Source organism: Danio rerio, chromosome 16, assembly GCF_052040795.2.
Source record: "Danio rerio strain M-AB ecotype USA chromosome 16, GRCz13ab, whole genome shotgun sequence".
Lineage (NCBI taxonomy): Eukaryota > Metazoa > Chordata > Actinopteri > Cypriniformes > Danionidae > Danio > Danio rerio.
Genome location: NC_141036.1, coordinates 12,816,757 through 12,833,790, shown reverse-complemented (window position 1 = coordinate 12,833,790; position 17,034 = coordinate 12,816,757). Strand labels below are relative to the sequence as shown.

Genomic DNA, 17,034 nt, shown 5'->3' with positions numbered 1-17,034 from the left:
TCACAGTAACGTGACAGAGATGCTCTTTGGGATCGCAGATGCTCATGACTGAGCATGGGAGGTAAAATATTGAACCGCTTTGATGAGACTTTAAATAAGAGATTTCAGGATGATCAAAACTAAATTTCAGATGTTTTACAATGTGTGTCCATATATATCATGCCCCTTTCTTTAATATTTCAAATAATCACTGAGGTCCCTAGAGTGTGCGAGAAGCTTCAAAATAAAGCTTAAGAACTGCCCCTTTTTTGGCTTTGATCCTAATAGTGCCATTTGGTGTCTGCCGCTTTAAATTTAAATGAGATTGTGTTCTTTTAAAAAAAGGGCGGAGCTACAAATGCCTATGCGGTAGATTCAAAAACAAGACTAACGTTCTGCGCTAATAAGGAAGAGATTGTCACTAATGGGGTGTACATTCCTGCTTTGATGTACAAAGGGAGAAGGTCAATCAAATTGTTTCTGTTTTTATGAAGTGTGATTTATAAAAAATAAAATGAATACATTTTTACTATTAGAAGCTGGTTATGTTCATAGACTGTTGCCACATAACTGTGTTTAAACCCCTTAAAAAAATTATTTTAACATAAAAGGTCTTCTTTAATGTTGACCCAGTTCCTACATGAAAGCAGATTACCATTGTGTAGTATAGATTAGCTACGGTTATGTGACTCACAAAATCACATTACTTTTATGCAAATTTTATACTTCATGGAAAACACAATATTTATTAAAAGATATTATACACACACTGCAGATATCATCTTTCTGAAAATGACACTATGTATACTGCAGGTGAATGACTATATACTGTCCAACCTATACACAACACCTTAACGTTCTGATTTAGATTGAAATAAAAGCCCTCTCAAATAAGCTTGAGTGTAATTGAATGGAATGCTGGAGTTTATTCAGTATATGTGTTTGCATTGTAGTTTTTGTACTTTTCACTTATTGGATAAAATGTTTATCCAACTCAGTTGTGCACATAAGTTTTTTTTACATACATTTTCAAAATGTGTTTGCATCTTGGTGTTTCCATTTAGCCTTTTTTAAGCTATTGTGCTAAATGTCCATACAATAGTTGGATTGAAACATAGCTACACTATAAAATTCATTCATTCATTTTTGCCTTAGTCCCTTTATTAATCAGGGGTCACCACAGCGGAATGAACCTCCAATTTATCCAGCATATGTTTTACACAGCATAAGTTTTACGCCAAAACTGGGAAACACATACACTTCGAACAATTTAGCTTACCCAATTCATCTTTAGTGCATGTCTTTGGACTGTGGAGGAAACCCCCACCAGCACAGGGAGAACATGCAAACACCAAACAAATGCCAACTGACCCAGCTGAGGCTCGAACCAGCGACCTTCTTGCTGTGAAGTAATTGTGCTAGCCACTGCGCCACCGTGACGCACACTGTTAAATATATCTGTTAATTAACAGTTTCCGTATTTTGTGATTCACAAGTGTTTTCTGTTTATTTACAGTTGTGAACTGCATTATGGGACCTTAATCTCTGCTCTGTCGACTTCTGATGTTGAAAATTCAACTCTACAGTTTTACAAAGTGACTTTTATTGACATTTTAGTAGTTTGAAATAATATAATGTATATGAAACAATATGTAAAGAAGCAAGGGAGCTTTTACTTCTTTAGGAATAGATTTGCTCTTGATATTGATGGGGACGCACGTCCCTAGAGCGCATGTGCTGAACAGCACAAATTCTGTTTTGTGCTTTTAAAAACATTTAAACACTTAATAATACAAATAACAATTAATTTAGCATGTCCTATGCTGCAAAAGTCAATTTACATGATTTACTGTAATCTGGGTTTGAGGAGATATGAATGTGCAGAAATTTAGAGAGGTATGTGATGAAATGGAACCGTTTTTATCCCTATTATCTATTATATATGTCTATGGATTTAATACTTTGAGCACCTCTAGGTTATTAAAGGTTGACAGAGCATTATTTTATTTTAAAGGCAATTAAATTATTGGTGGGGATTTTTCAGTAATTGGTGGATTTGGTAGCGACATGTACCCATGTGGCAATTCTACCCCCTTGTTGACAGTTTAGTACAAAGTTTTTCTACCATAATAAAGAGCACCAATCAAGACAATATCTTACTTTAAACTATTAAAAATGTTCATAAGTCACTTTTTTTTAACTTTTCATAGTTAAAAGTTGTTGACAGAAAGATCAAGATCTTAATGAGCACCTTGAAGGGAGAGGTTACTATGTCAATATAAGTGACCATAGGTCAAGGTGGACACCCATGACATGTGGAGTCCCACAAGGCTCAATTCTGGCAGTTTCAATAGTCATATCAAAGCAGTTAGTAAATCAGCATACTACCATGTCAAAAACATTGCAAGAATTAGATGCTTTTTATTCAGTGAAGACTTAGAGAAACTTGTACATGCTTTTATCAGCAGCAGGGTGGGTTACTGTAACGTTCTTCTCACTGGCCTTCCCAAAAAGACAGTCAGACAGTTGCAGCTCATCCAGAACACTGCGGCCAGGATTCTGACCAGAACCAGGAAATCAGAGCACATCACACCTGTCCTCAGGTCTTTACACTGGCTCCCAGTTACATCCAGAATAGATTTTAAAGTATTATTACTGGTCTATAAATCACTAAATGGCCTAGGAACTCAACACTTCACAGATATGCTCACTTAATACAAACCAAACAGATCACTCAGATCTTTAGGATCATATAAACTAGAAATTCCAAGAGTTCAGTCAAAGCAGGGTGAATTGGCTTTTAGCTGTTACACCCCTCGCTGCTGAAATCAGCTTACAGACATGACCAGATGTGCTCCAACTGTAGGCACATTTAAATTAAGACTGAAAACACATCGGTTTAGCTGTGCCTTTACTGAATGAGCACTGTGCTACGGTCAACAGATCGCACTATTAAGTATTTCTCTTCTTTTTCTTTCTTTTATAACCTGTTTAAATACATTTTTATCAGTTTTTATCAGTTTTCTTTTTAGTAATTTTTATTATATTCTTATACTTGTCTCTTTTATTCCTGTAAATGTAAAGCACTTTAAATTGCCACTGTGTATGAAATGTGCTATATAAAAAAACTTGCCTTGCCTTGCCTTGCCTAAAATGTAATTCAAAAGCATAAAAAAGGGGGAAAAATAAAAACATGAATCACAAAATATGGAAAACTGCTACTTCACAAATGCCTTTTACAGTGTACATACAAAATTTTCACTTTTTGGTTGGCACTTTAATGTTGTTTTTGTCACATTTAGGTTTTGATAGCAGTGACCACTGAAATAATTTGACATGACTGTATATTTACCTGTGTCTTCACTCTCATTCTCTCTCTCTCTCTCCGTGTAGCGGGTGATGACCTGCTGAATGAGCTGGCGGGCAGTGGAGTGCATATTCGCCAGCAGGCTCCTGTAGTTGGCTCCACTGGACAGGGCATCTCCATAGATCTTGACCAGCCCGGGAGCATTAGAGGAGGCCGGAGGCAGGTAGTGATGGGATGAAGGGGTGGCTGAATGCGCCCATATCTCCCTTTCTCGTTCTCCAATGGCCCGGTCCCTGTCGCTATTGGACCGGCCCCTCAGAAAGAGGTGGGACAGACGCTTGGCCCGGGATTGCTGATTGGCCGGGCGAGGGCGAAGGAAAGCGGGGGAAGGGGATGGAGAGGGTGGGGCTAGAGAAGGGGTGGAGTGAGAGAGGGAGGAGGGGACTGATGATGGGGCGTCGTGCACTGAAGCGGCATCTGAGCTCGTGGTGGATCTGATGGCAACAGAAAAAAGATGAGCCACATCTGTCATCTTTTAAGCTACCTAAACATGCAGAGCTGTATGTGGGTCAACGATGAGAAAGGTCCCATTTTTTTCTGAATCAAATTTAGTTTACAAAAGTCGTGTTGTATACAGTTTTATGATAGCATCATAATAGAGAAAATTTTTTTCAACACATTTCTAAATATAATAGTTTTATAATTAATTTTTAATAACTGATTTATTTTGTCTTTGCCATGCTGACAGTACATAATATTTTTCTAGATATTTTCAAGATACTTGTATTCAGCTTAAAGTAACATTTAAAGGCTTAACTAGATTAAATGGATTAACTAGGTAAGTTAGGGTAATTAGACAAATCGTTGCATAATGATGGTTTGTTTTGTTGACAATCGAAAAATATATTGCTTAAGGGGGCTTATAATATTGACATTAAAGTGTTTTTAAACATTTTTAAAACGGCTTTTATTTGAGCTCAAATAAGACTTTCTCCAGAAGACAAACATATAGGAAATACTGTGGAAATTTCCTTGCACAATTAAACATCACTTGAGAAACATTCGAAAAAGAATAAATATTTCACAGGAGGGCTAATAATTAGCCGTCAACTCTATATAGAACACATAATAAAGTGTTGATTTTAATGCTTAGAAACATTTTGTGAAACCAAAATGTGAAAGATATAGGTAAAATAATGGTTCAGTGTCGTTCAACGTAACGTTTATCTCAAATTTAAAAAGTTACCCTTACCTGTACATCTCAAAATATATAAAATAGTGTGTGATATTTGATTGCACTTTAAATGGTTAAGACCTTCTTGCTGACATATAGATGGTTTGGAGGACATTGGCAAAGTGTAATGATTTAAAATTGTTTCAATTAATTTCCAATTAGTTTGTATTTTAGGGCAGCACTTTGATACATAAATAGAATAGATTCTGTGGTGTATAAACTGTTACACAAGGAACATTTTCGAGTGTTTTCTGTAAATCGGTGTCAAAGTGTTTTATAGTCATTGTTTTTTTGCTTCGGAAAATCAAACATTTGCATTTATGCCTGAAAGTCCATTTTTCATTTTTGACGCACATACAACAAAACATTCTTATCACTTTAGTACATGCAAACCTTTCCACAACGTTTCCATCCCTATAAGAAGTGTTAATGTAGTTATTACAGAGACCCTGTGTCACTTATTAATCAATTATAGGAAACGTACTGAACAATTAGACCTATGACAATATAATGACTTTTATTTTATTACTAGATCAATTCAATTATAAACAAAATACAATTACAATTTATTATTATATTTATTTTAAAATTAAATTTATTTTATTTTAATTCTATTAAATATGGAAAAATAGCATATATATATATATATATATATATATATATATATATATATATATATATATATATATATATATATATATATATTTATACAACAGTTCTGTCTTGTTCTTGAATCTGATTGGCTGATAGCCATGATATATTAAAGTAATATCAGCACCCGTAAAACCTCTTTACCCTTTGTGTATTACTCCGCCCACTTACAACCAGCAAAAAGGAGACACTACAGATCTAAAGTTTAAAAGATGCTTGCTCAGCTGTTTAATTGTCAGCTTATGATTTGAATCTAAGGCGGAAGAAAGTAGTTCCTCATACAAAAGGGTTTTTGAGACTCTCCATGTTTGATTTTGTTTTTATATACACAATTATGCCGTCAAACTATTGTATAAACGCAATATCACGCGAGTTGCAGTGCGATATGGCTGTATATCGGCACTGGTGGGGGCACTAAGGCACTCAGCCTGCGGACTCGTGCCAACGCACGCCTCCCACCAGTGCCGATATACAGCCATATCGCACTGCTACTCGTGTGATATTGCTCATAGATATATATATATATATATATATATATATATATATATATATATATATATATATATATATATATATATATATATATATATATATATATATATATATATATATATATATATTCTATCTTAGTATGTTGTTTATCAAAGTACAACTGTCCTGCTATCATACTGAAGAAACTGCATTAAAAGGATGATTTTATTAAAAAAAAAGCACCTTGCTTTTGTTTTTTGAAGTTCGAATCATTTCATTATAAGTAGTAATTGTTTTAAAACACCACAGACAAACTTGCAAGGGTTGAAATATGGTCAATATGTAAAATATCCCTACATTTTCTTATATAGTAATAATAATAATAATAAAATTCTGTTAAAGTATCACATAATTTGACATAATTTTTTTTCAAAGCACACTCGGCACATGATATATTAATTATAGCACAATTAATTAAAAATAACTTTCACTTACAGGGGCTATATATAGAATTCAGACACCTTGTTATTATTGACACAGGTTGCAATGAAGTTACCTCCAGTCAACTCCAGGTTATTGGCTTTGCATGAGACTGAATGTTACTCAGTGCCCCCATATACCAATAAACAGTATCATCATACCCTCTGAAAAGCTATACCTTCATTTACATTACACCCTGCTTTCAAAAGACCTTCGAGATAAAGTTAAAGAAAGGCACAGGTTAGGTGAAGGCTACAAACACATTACAAAGGCTGGAAAACTTATTTTGAATGTGGTTTGATACAGGCTGTATGACAAATAAAGTCATTATTTCAAAGGGGTATGATGATTTCTATATTCACTGTCTCTTTATGAAACATTACATGCAATGTGCACTGCTGAAAGCAAAATTCTGATTCATTTGTTGATAAATAAATAAAATAAAGAATTAAAATGTCAGCAGTGAGATCACAGAAGTTAAGGAAACATAGGTCAAAATGGAAAAAAGGCTCTGAGATACATGTAAATATCATGTTTTAGATTTTTTTTTAAAGCATTGTTTAAATAAAAACCACTGTAATAAAAATATATTAAGAAATTATCATTCTAACATATAGCCCTTTATGGATGTTTAAAATTCATTAAGTAACCAAAGAAGTGAATGAATTCATGATTTGTATTAAAAATACATTTAAAAATTTTAAATGTAAAGTCAAAGATACATACACTTGTATTCATTGTGATTAGTTTCTCATCCTTGGTTACACCACATTACGTTTTTTTTTTTGTTTTTTTTTTTTTTTTTTGAGTCATGAAACCAAAACATCAAGCATATATTTCTAAAAACTTGGCACATGATTTAAATGAGCTTTCTCTTTACTTCCTTGTGTATATGTCAGGTTTGTTTATTTGATCAAGATGAATAAATTCAGGTTCAATGCACTAACTTGACTGAGGCAGCACTGGGCCATCGAGCTCCCAGCTTGGCAAAGTGTTTCCGTGGGGAATTAATCCACAAGCCCACTGGGAAATGGAGCTTCCTAAATCGGGGACTGCCAGACTCCTCCATCTGAGGGAGTGTAGAGAAGAAAAAGATAAAATGACTAAAATAAATGGGGAAAGGAAGGATCGGAAGGGAAGCAGGACAAAGCCAGAAAGGGAAATGTCTTAACAGTCAGAAAATTCACAAGAAGAACATTTTTAAATGATTTCATTCAGTAGGTTTTGTGTGGTGGAGATTAATTCAGGCTGACCAGACGTACTGTTTATTTTTTTGTAGTTTTTTTTGTTGGGGCTGTGCCTTATTTATAGCTGACCGACTTACTGTGCACTCTCACTAATAAAGGTACGCGATGTGGTACCTTTTCAAATGGTACACATTTGTACTAAAAGGATCCATATCGGTAACTTAACTATATGTTAGCACCTAAATATGTCAAGAGGTAGGCATACACTTTTGTACTTTTTAGGTACTAATGTGTACCCTTGAGATATATTAATAAGGACACTTTAGTTACAAATGTGTTAAAAGGTACCACTCCAGTGACAGTTTTCATACCATTGTTTCTGAGAGTGTGGGGAAAATTTTTCCTGTTTGTGAGAAATAAATTAGTCCTTGTTGTATACTTCTGTCACACAAAAACAGGCTAATCAGTGGTAACGGTGTCATGTCTTAGTATAATTCTATGAACAAAATTACCATCCAATCACACTTACAGTACATATTGACTGACAGTTAGTAAAGGCAGGACCTGGGAATCAGTAGAAATCCGCCTCAGAAGGATTGAAGAGCGTTTGATACTCAAACACCAATGGATTATGACTTTTTCCAGAATAAAAGGCTTAAACAGTCAAATTTCGTGGTTAAACTGATCAGAATTTGTCCTTTTAACCATTTTTTTTTACATGTTTTTCCCATATTTGAATTCATTCATTCGTTTTTTTCAGCTTAGTCCTTTTATTAATCTGGGGTTGCCACAGCAGAATGAACCGCCAACTTATCCAGCATCCAGCAACTTATCCAGCATACTTATACAGAGGATGCCCTTCCAGCCGCAACCCTGTTCACCTATAGCGCATGTCTTTGGACTTGTGGGGTAAACCGGAACGCTCAGAGGAAACCCACGCCAACACAGGGAGAACATGCAAACTCCGCACAGAAATGTCAACTGACCCAGCTGAGACTCGAACCAGCGACCTTCTTCCAGTGAGGTGACATCGCTACCCACAGCGCCACCGCTCTGCCCCATATTTGAATTGTTAGAGCAAAAAAGCTAAATATAGCATTCAGGTGAACACATACATTAATGTCTCATTTAGTGAAAAGTGTGTAAAGAAACAAATTTTAATTTCATATTTTGCTCAACCATTTAGTTTTTTTATATTTCAACATTTAAATATGTTCAAATAATTAAATAATAAATAATTGCTCTCCAGTAAAATTTAAATTCTTTTTTGTATACTGTACTTGCCAAGTGCTGTTTAACGCAATAACACACTTTTAAACATAAATGTTTTAATAGCTAATTTTTACAAACTAATTTCTTTTATCTTTGCCATGATATCACAAGATACAAGATACTAGTATTCATTCTAAAGTGCAATCTAAAGGCTTAACCAAACTTATTAACAGTAGTTTAAATAAACATCTAAAAGATTTTCTACTTTTTTTTTTTTTTTTTTTTTTGGAAGTAGGCTCATTTTACGGTTCTCCTAGAGTTAAACATTCATTCAAACTCCAGGTCTGGTGGGGGCATTATTGGCTTAGCTTAGCATAAGATCATTGAATCGGATTAGACCAGTGTTTCTCAACCACATCCTCGGAGGACCACCAACACTGCATGTTTTGGATGTCACACTCACTGCAGGTCTTTCAGTCTCTGCTACTGAACTAAATCAGATGTGTTTGATTAAGGAGACATGGAAAATGTGCAAAGCTGGTGGCCCTCCAGGAACGTGGTTGAGAAACACTGGATTAGACCATTAGCATCTTACTTTTAAATAATTAAACGAATTGATAACCTTCCTATTTAAAACTTGACTTCTCTGTAGTTACATGTCTAGGCTGATATGGCTAGGAGCTATACTCTCATTTTGGCATAACAATCAAGAATTTGGTATAGTTTTTCTAGCCATATTGACCTTGATAAAAGCGACTTTTAATTTTCTGTCAGTCTTAGTAAACTACAGAAATAAGGCTTTAAAGAGCCCCTATTATGGGTTTTTGAAAATTGCCATCCATGCAGTGTGAAACAGCTCTAAGTGGATGGAAAAATCCAGCTGAGATTTAAACATGAGAGTGCACCGTTTTAAAAACTATTGATACTATTAAGTCGACTCGAATGTTGTCAAATTAATGATTTTTCATTTGTTCGGATCTTTTGCCTGCTCACATCGACGTCAAAGGGGACATTGCCAAATAAGAACTAGTGGATCGGGTAAAACATGAACGAGCCTTTTCTTTTAGACACTAGCAGTGTGAGGAATCATGGATTGATCATGACACGAAGATTACTATCACTGAGAGATAGCCGGCTGTGGGGAATAAAGGGTTAAAGTTCATTTTCACAACAACATCACAGTATAGCCAACCGTGTGCTGTGTTTGTTCCTGTCATTTTTCTGATTGATTCAATAACCTACCCTGCACCGCGGGATTCGCCGGTCGTTTGCTATTAAAGGAAGGAGCAGCAAATACTATTGACGTATGGCAGTTAGTCAGTAACTGTTACTCCTTCCTACACAACATTACGTGTGATTAAAATGGTTGCCTCGTTTTCTGTAATTTGCAAAATATGTATTTAATTGTGTGTTGTAACTTGTAATCGATCCACGCGGCTTGTAATCACGTATTTATTACAGATCAGTGCTTGTACTGTATCTCTCAGGTTAAATCTGTATGGGCTATTTCACATATCCCGTCCACTTGAAAACGTGACGCATGCTTCTTCCTTTACCAATTTACCGATCTCCTGCTGTTTGTTGCTGTGGCTATCATCAGCTGTCCATTGGAATAATTTGTTAAAAATAAATGCATATTATCCCTGCTGAAAAATCCAGCTTAAACCAGCCTAGGCTGGTTGGCTGGTTTTAGCTGGTTGACCAGCCTGGTTTTAGAGGGGTTTTGGCCATTTCCAGGCTGGTTTCCAGCCATTTCCAGCCTGGTCTTAGCTGGTCAGGCTGGAAAATTACCAGCCAAGTCAAGCTTAAACCAGCTTGACCAGCCTGGTTTAGGCTGGATATAGCTGGTTTTGGCTGGACTCCCAGCTTGGCTAGGCTGGTCAAGCTGGTTTTAGCTAGTCATCTCCCAGCCTGACCAGCTAAGACCAGGCTAGAAATGGCTGGAAACCAGCCTGGAAATGGCCAAAACCACTCTAGAACCAGCCTGGTCAACCAGCTAAAACCAGCCAACCAGCCTAGGCTGGTTTAAGTTGTATTTTTCAGCAGGGATAAAAGGGTATTCTGACCTTGCATGCATAGCAGCCTGTTGCTGGAGACCCCCAAAACCAAAATATAACCTTTTGTAATGCAAAATAGGGACTCTTTAAATCAAGGGGCTCTTCAAAAGATTTTTTTTTTCAATTTTGTGAGCAAGTTGCTAATGATCTAATAAGATTCAATTATTTATGCTAAGCTACGCTAATAGTGCTCCAACCAGACCTGGAGATCTGCTAAATGGATTAAAAAATGGTAAAACTCTAACTGTTTAACTCCACGGAAGTTGTATTAATTCCTTAATGTTCCTTTAAATATATATATAGAAATGAAAGATGTAACGTGTACCCTATTAAAAACTCATTTCAAAATGGAAGGGGAAGCTAATGTCGCATTGATTCTGGATATGCAATGTCATGCTTTCTTCGTCATCTAAGAGTCTCTGAGTAACAGAGCGTCAGTGCAACTAGCAGCGGATGCCACAAAGTTGACAGTGCAGGCGGGGAATAGTTATGGCTCTGAGAAAAAGATTTATTTCGCATTCATGTCTACATGTCTAATGAAAAGCAGAGGTTTGGCACGGTTGCTCCTGAGCTAAGCACACTGGTGGAAGTCAAGTAAGAGTCAAGTGGCTTCGCCAAGAGGCCATGACGAGGATATAAACCGACATGAAACTATCACTGCTGAGGATCCGTCGTGCAGCCAAACCACATTCTATGAATATCATCCTTTGATTAAAAGCGCTCAACATCGGCTATACATAATAACATACATTTTTTCGTCCTCCGCCCTGATTGTGGACTTCACCTCCATGTATCCTCACAGACAGACAGGGAAAACCCCTGAGCAGACCCCCTAAGTGTTATCTGCCCTCTGTCGTCCCTCCAAAAAAACTGAAGTTCACTATAATATGTTGACTCGGTGACCATAATTGATTTCATCACATTCTACGGAGTAAATGGTGGATGTAGAACAACCAAGAAAGAAAATTTACAACTTTGGGTTGGGAAAGGCGTTCAGGATATGCTGACTGCAGCTCTAGATCAGTAAAACGCATCGGTAAAATGACTTTACACATCATTGGAGACAAATAAATGCGACTTACCCACTGTGATGGACGTCCTCTTTATTTCAGGATAAATCTTCAAAATAGCTGTTGTTGTTTGCGGAAAGTTTCAGGATGATAAAATATCAATGGAGGTCAGATTTGTGTCGTCTTACTCCAGAAGTATTAGGCTTAAACAGTCCATTTTCTGCCTCTGGCCTTGCTTTGACTCTTCAGTATCTTTTCGTTCTCTCAGTTTTTAGTTTGTTTTTTCCATTTTCGAAGGTAAAGTTGTTCTAGAAAGTTCTTTTGGTTGCTTTCTATTTCTCCCTCCACTTCGATCTCCCGTTTCTGCGTCTATAGATAGAGAAGCAGGCCCATTGTTCTAAATGACAGAATTTCCTTCCTCCCCAATGGACAACACCTATATCCTGAGAAAAAGAGAGAGAGGGAATATGAAGTATACATATAAAGCCATGTCAGTGACACTGTTGTACATATTGAGTGTGAGGCTAAAAAAATAGAATAAGCACCAGTCAGGATGTCCATTCAAAAACAGAAGAGAGCCGGAAATGGTGTGACAGTCGGAGAACTCAGTAGGCCGAGTCAGAATGGAGGACATTTTGAATTTGCCACAGATTTTTTGAAAAAGACTTTTTGTCACACACTAAGTCTGTCCATCAATACTTCAATCTCATTCTTGTCAGCACTATACTGACCTTGCAGGATGTACTCTGGAAATTAAGTATATTTACTTTCGCAAATCATATAAAGTATATTTGTTTACCACCCAAAAAGTACCAACAATGGGCACAAGACTAGTTAACTCTTGCCTCAGCATGTTTTATCCAACAGTTTTTAGTTTGTGTTGAGGGTCTCGAAAAAAAAGAGGAAGCAGGAAACCTGGGACAGGATGTCAAAGACAGAACGGCACCTGTAACCTTTGACCTCGTCAACAACAGAATGATGTGTCAGGAAAGAAGAGCCATGTGTATATCCGCATATGTGAATGTGTGTATATAGCTATATATCCTATTTGAGTTTGTACAATGCAAATATTTATATGAGGGTCAAACAGGGTTTGTCAAGCAGCATAAACAATAAAAATAATTTTTCTGTAAATTTAGTTTTGTGAGAAAAACATAATGACCATTATACATGATTTATGGAAGATGACCATTGAAAAGTCATTCAGTATATATTTAAGAAATCTTGTCAGGCTTGGAACAAGAAACAAATTAGAAGACTTCTACTACTACACTGTAAACCCTAATGCTGTAACTAATTAATTGAGTTGAGTTCTATTAACTTAAATCATTAAAATTCGTTTATCTTAATTAACCTTGATGAGTATTTAGAACTTTTTCTTATTTTTGAGTTTGAAAAAATTTAATCTTTCAAGTAAGGTGAACAATTCTGCTGGGTTTAATCTATACAAAATGTCTCTTTAAAGTTTCATTAACTCAAAATCTGTCAGCCTAGTGATTTTGCGTCTGACGTCATCCAGGTTCACGTACGTGCTCATGCTTCATTCGTTTTTTTCAAGATGGCGGATCGGCCTCGCTTCACACTACAGTAAGTAAAATATTTACAAATCCAAGAAATATTAAATGTATGTTTTAATTAATATAATCACAGTAACAGTTCAATGTAATGTAGAGTTAATCAGGGTGCGTTTACATGTCGTACATTACAGAAAACATGTTTAGCCTCACTTGTTGCTAACTAACGTTAACATTACTGATTAAAAAGTTAGAATCAGTGCAATGTTAGCGTTAGTTGTAATGTGTTAACTCTGAATTTTAACAGAGTGTGATAAAGACAAAAATATTTAAAATCGGCAGATTACATTTTTCAAAAAAATTTAAATCTTGGCGCGAGTATGCCTTTTCTCAGCCTGTGCTGAAGTTGTCATGGAGACGTGCGCTCTCACAACCGCATGTCATGGCGCTGCGCTGAACTCCATCCAGTCTGTGAATGTGGTATTATCTTCGCGATCTGTAGGCACTTCGGAAACGAAAGGCGCAAGAAACGTAACGTTAATCATAACTCAAATGATCTCCGCCTAAACACTTAACGGTATTTTCTGATGACGCGCAAAAACGTAGTCTCAAAACTTAACTCTGTCACACGCAGCTTGTTGCTTGCTGATCCATGTATTAGGATAGCCTGACGGAGAACATTTAAGCTGCGCTCCTCACCTGAGCAGGTACAGAGCAGAGCTTCAATTTACACTACCACATTGAGGTAAAGTTGGTTTTATATTCATACATTCATTTAGTAACAACTTGTGACTCGCTCCATAAATTGTTTACCATGGTTCTTTGTCTATTCGTTCTGAAATCACATGCAAGTATGACATGAAAACAACATTACACTAAATGCACTATTTTTTTTTGACTGAACAATGTTGTACTTTGAAAGTCATTGGCTGCTAATATGATTTCACCATTAAGAATATGCAAAAATTACCTTTCTGATATTATATTATTAAGGAAAAAGTCTGAATGTGTAAATATAAAACTAACTTTACCTCAATCACCAGCACTGATCAACACTTAATATTTCCTCGCGCTTAAGACGACATCTCTGCATATCAATGATTACCTGATTAATGCGATCAGTTAAGTGAGTTTAAATGTCATTTAGGTCAAATGTATTTTAAAGGTATGATAAAAGTTTTTTTTTTTTCAATCTATTTTTTAAAATGTCTACTCTGGAGAGAATATAAACAGCCTAAAAAACAAAGTATGCATATCTATAACACATTAATACAAAATTATGTTATTAAATAAAATAAAAACAAAACAAAATATTCAAGACGTGGTAAAGAAGACAGTTTTCTGATGTGCAAATTTTGTAGCTTAAAATATATTTATATCTTAAAAATATAAATATTTTAGTCTATATATTTTTACATCATTAGACAATAAGGTAAGTTTTGTTATTTCTAGCTTTTAAAATCAGGCCTTAAATTTCTTTGTCGTCCTATTCAGTTTTAGAAATTTCAATACTGTTTAAATTAAATCTGTGTTCATCGAATCAAAGCAACTAACATGATAATCAGCTCTATTGCTAACCGTTTTGGAGGTTAACGTTAGACATCATGCAATTGTACTACTTCCACTCTCAGCTAAATGACACTGTGACTTTGTGTACATACAGAATTGAAGGTCAGGTGTTGCTGACTACAGATAGGTTCTTAAATGGAGGCATGTGAAAGGTGGGTAAAATATTTATTTTGTACTACTATGCCTGGCATATCCAGATAAAATAAATATTACAGTGTATTTATCAATGATACTTTTGCAGCAAGGAAAGTGAAACTTCAGCTAGACCTTGAGTTCAATTTACAACATGAAGATCCTGCTTTCAACATCTGATCAACACCTGATTTTCATCTGAGGTAAAAAATAGATAAGTAAATGAAACATAATAATAATATTAATACATTTTTTCTAGAATTGTATATTTTGTGGTGTGGGTTTGTTTTATGAAATTCTCTCTTGTTTCTTTTTGCTGTTTGCAGAGTACCAACATGTTACAAATGAGAATTTTCCCCACAAATTCTTTGCAAAACTGGACCACCACCTATTTCATTTGATGACAATTTTAAGGCAAACAGCATCCAAAACTGGCAAGACAGCAGATACCCTGGCTAATCTTTTAAAGGTTTATGATGAGCAGGTATGTTTGGGGTCACGTGTTAAAGTATACATTAAAATATCATTTGAATTATTATTTTTTTAATTTTTAAAAAATTGATTCTTGATTTCCAGGAACTGAATGATGTCAGTTCATGACGGACTACTGTTATCAGAGGTCTTTTGGTCTTGCTGCGTGAGCGTGACTTAAGATTCTTTAGGAACACCATGGTAAGACTTCATTCATTCTTTTCACAATTAGGCATGTTTAATGAAAAGATGAAAGTTTTGAAAACTTTTACTTAAAAACATATTTGTAATCAAGAATAGTTGATGAATCATATAATATTGGCTCAGTCATTTTGATACTGTCCTTACATTAATATCCTTGAATTATGTTTTTAGATTGATAATCCTGCTGACTGAAGATGCTTTATTGGCCCTGCATTCACTGAGGGTCTCTGTTGTCCTGAAGAATGAATTGGACACCACCCACAGCACATTTCCAGACCTTTCTTGTCTTGTATGGATTAATGTATGCTCTTCACATAATATATAGTAAAGGACTTTGAACTTGTGCAAAAAGTTTTGCTTGGCATGGATGATGGAAAATAAAAAGTCTCGTAGCATGGAAACCTTAAAGAATGAGTTGATGTAGAGCTTTTTTTTTTTTTAACTTAATAAAGACTGTCTCTGGGGTAGTAACTTCAAAACATTTATTTACCTTTAATTGGTAAATATGCATTTTATTATATATAGGGATAGTTTGTCCAAATGTAAAATTCTGTCATTTACTAACTCTTCACTTGTCCCAAACCTGCTTGAATTTCTTGCTTCTGTTAAACACAAAAGTTAAGTAAAGCTGACAACCTGTAACCACTGACTTTCTAATAGGAAAACAAATACTGTGGAAATCGGTGGTTACAGGTCTCAGCTTTTTTTTTTTTTTGGTCAAAAATAACCTTTTAAGTGTTCAACAGAAGAAAGAAACTCAAACAGGTTTGGAATAAGTAAATGACAGAATCATAGTTCAACCAAGACTGAATATATATATATATATATATATATATATATATATATATATATATATATATATATATATATATATATATATATATATATATATATATATATATATATATATATTGTAACGAGCGCACACATGCCACGTCGCCCTGGTCGCTAATTCAACCCAGCTGGACCATCATCAACACAGGATCGTTCACAGCTGGACGTCATCAAGTGGAGAGGCATATAAACCAAGCCCACGCAAGGAGAAGATGAGCTTCATTCACCCAATGACTCCATGCGCTAACGCTTGTCTCTCTGTCTCTCCACAGCAGACTCCAGCTCGTGACAATCCCACATCCGACTACTCACTGTCCTTCACTTACTTCCCAGAGCACCTCACCTTGAAGAAGAGCACCGTTTACACCCCATTCACGTTGTAAATAAAGCACCCTCCGGGGACTTGTCTGTAAACTTATCCAACTGTGTCGCTGTTTTCCCTCTGCCTCGCTACAATATATATATATATATATATATATATATATATATATAAAATCTGCTCTCCGTTAAACAGAAATTGGGGGAAAAAATAAATGGGGGTGAATAATTATGACTTCAACTATATATCTATATACAGTTTCTGTGTAGTTTACACTAAACGAGTCACTTCACAGAATGTGCACTTATTTTTTTAACGAATGCCTTAAGAGTAAGTTTTACACTTATTAATGTATTATTAAATTTTATCAAACTTATAGTTGTTTTTTCTTGAGGCTCTTATG

General features: G+C 35.4%; 1 protein-coding gene and 2 long non-coding RNA genes across 9 annotated transcripts in view; 2 read left to right on the top strand and 1 right to left on the bottom strand.

The window, feature by feature from the left end:
* Positions 1 to 4,013, top strand: part of LOC137487882 (uncharacterized) — a 39,370-nt gene extending 35,357 nt beyond the window's left edge. For all 3 annotated transcript variants that reach the window (XR_015511163.1, XR_015511162.1, XR_015511164.1), the window contains one exon: positions 3,373 to 4,013. This is a non-coding gene — a long non-coding RNA (uncharacterized LOC137487882). The remainder of the gene's footprint in view (positions 1 to 3,372) is intronic.
* rasip1 (Ras interacting protein 1) overlaps positions 1 to 11,945 on the bottom strand; it is a 41,841-nt gene extending 29,896 nt beyond the window's left edge. For 2 of the 4 annotated variants that reach the window (XR_015510200.1, XM_087285004.1), the window contains exons 1-3: positions 11,661 to 11,945; positions 7,070 to 7,191; positions 3,332 to 3,780 (exon numbers count right to left, since the gene is read on the bottom strand). Coding sequence is in view for 3 of the 4 variants with exons in the window: in XM_087285004.1 (XP_087141130.1) it covers positions 3,332 to 3,780; positions 7,070 to 7,191 (571 nt within the window). In the remaining variant the exon portion in view is untranslated. 4 annotated transcript variants of the gene reach the window in all.
* Positions 11,946 to 13,130: 1,185 nt separating this feature from the next.
* On the top strand, positions 13,131 to 16,730 carry LOC147840187 (uncharacterized). Of its 2 annotated transcripts, XR_015511146.1 has the most exons (7): positions 13,131 to 13,633; positions 13,737 to 13,809; positions 14,766 to 14,823; positions 14,913 to 15,006; positions 15,130 to 15,287; positions 15,380 to 15,475; positions 15,650 to 16,730. It is a non-coding gene; the product is annotated as an uncharacterized LOC147840187 (long non-coding RNA). The 2 variants fall into 2 exon arrangements; XR_015511145.1 differs by lacking the exon at positions 13,737 to 13,809 and having other exon boundaries at positions 13,131 to 13,175.
* The last annotated feature ends 304 nt before the right edge of the window (positions 16,731 to 17,034 follow it).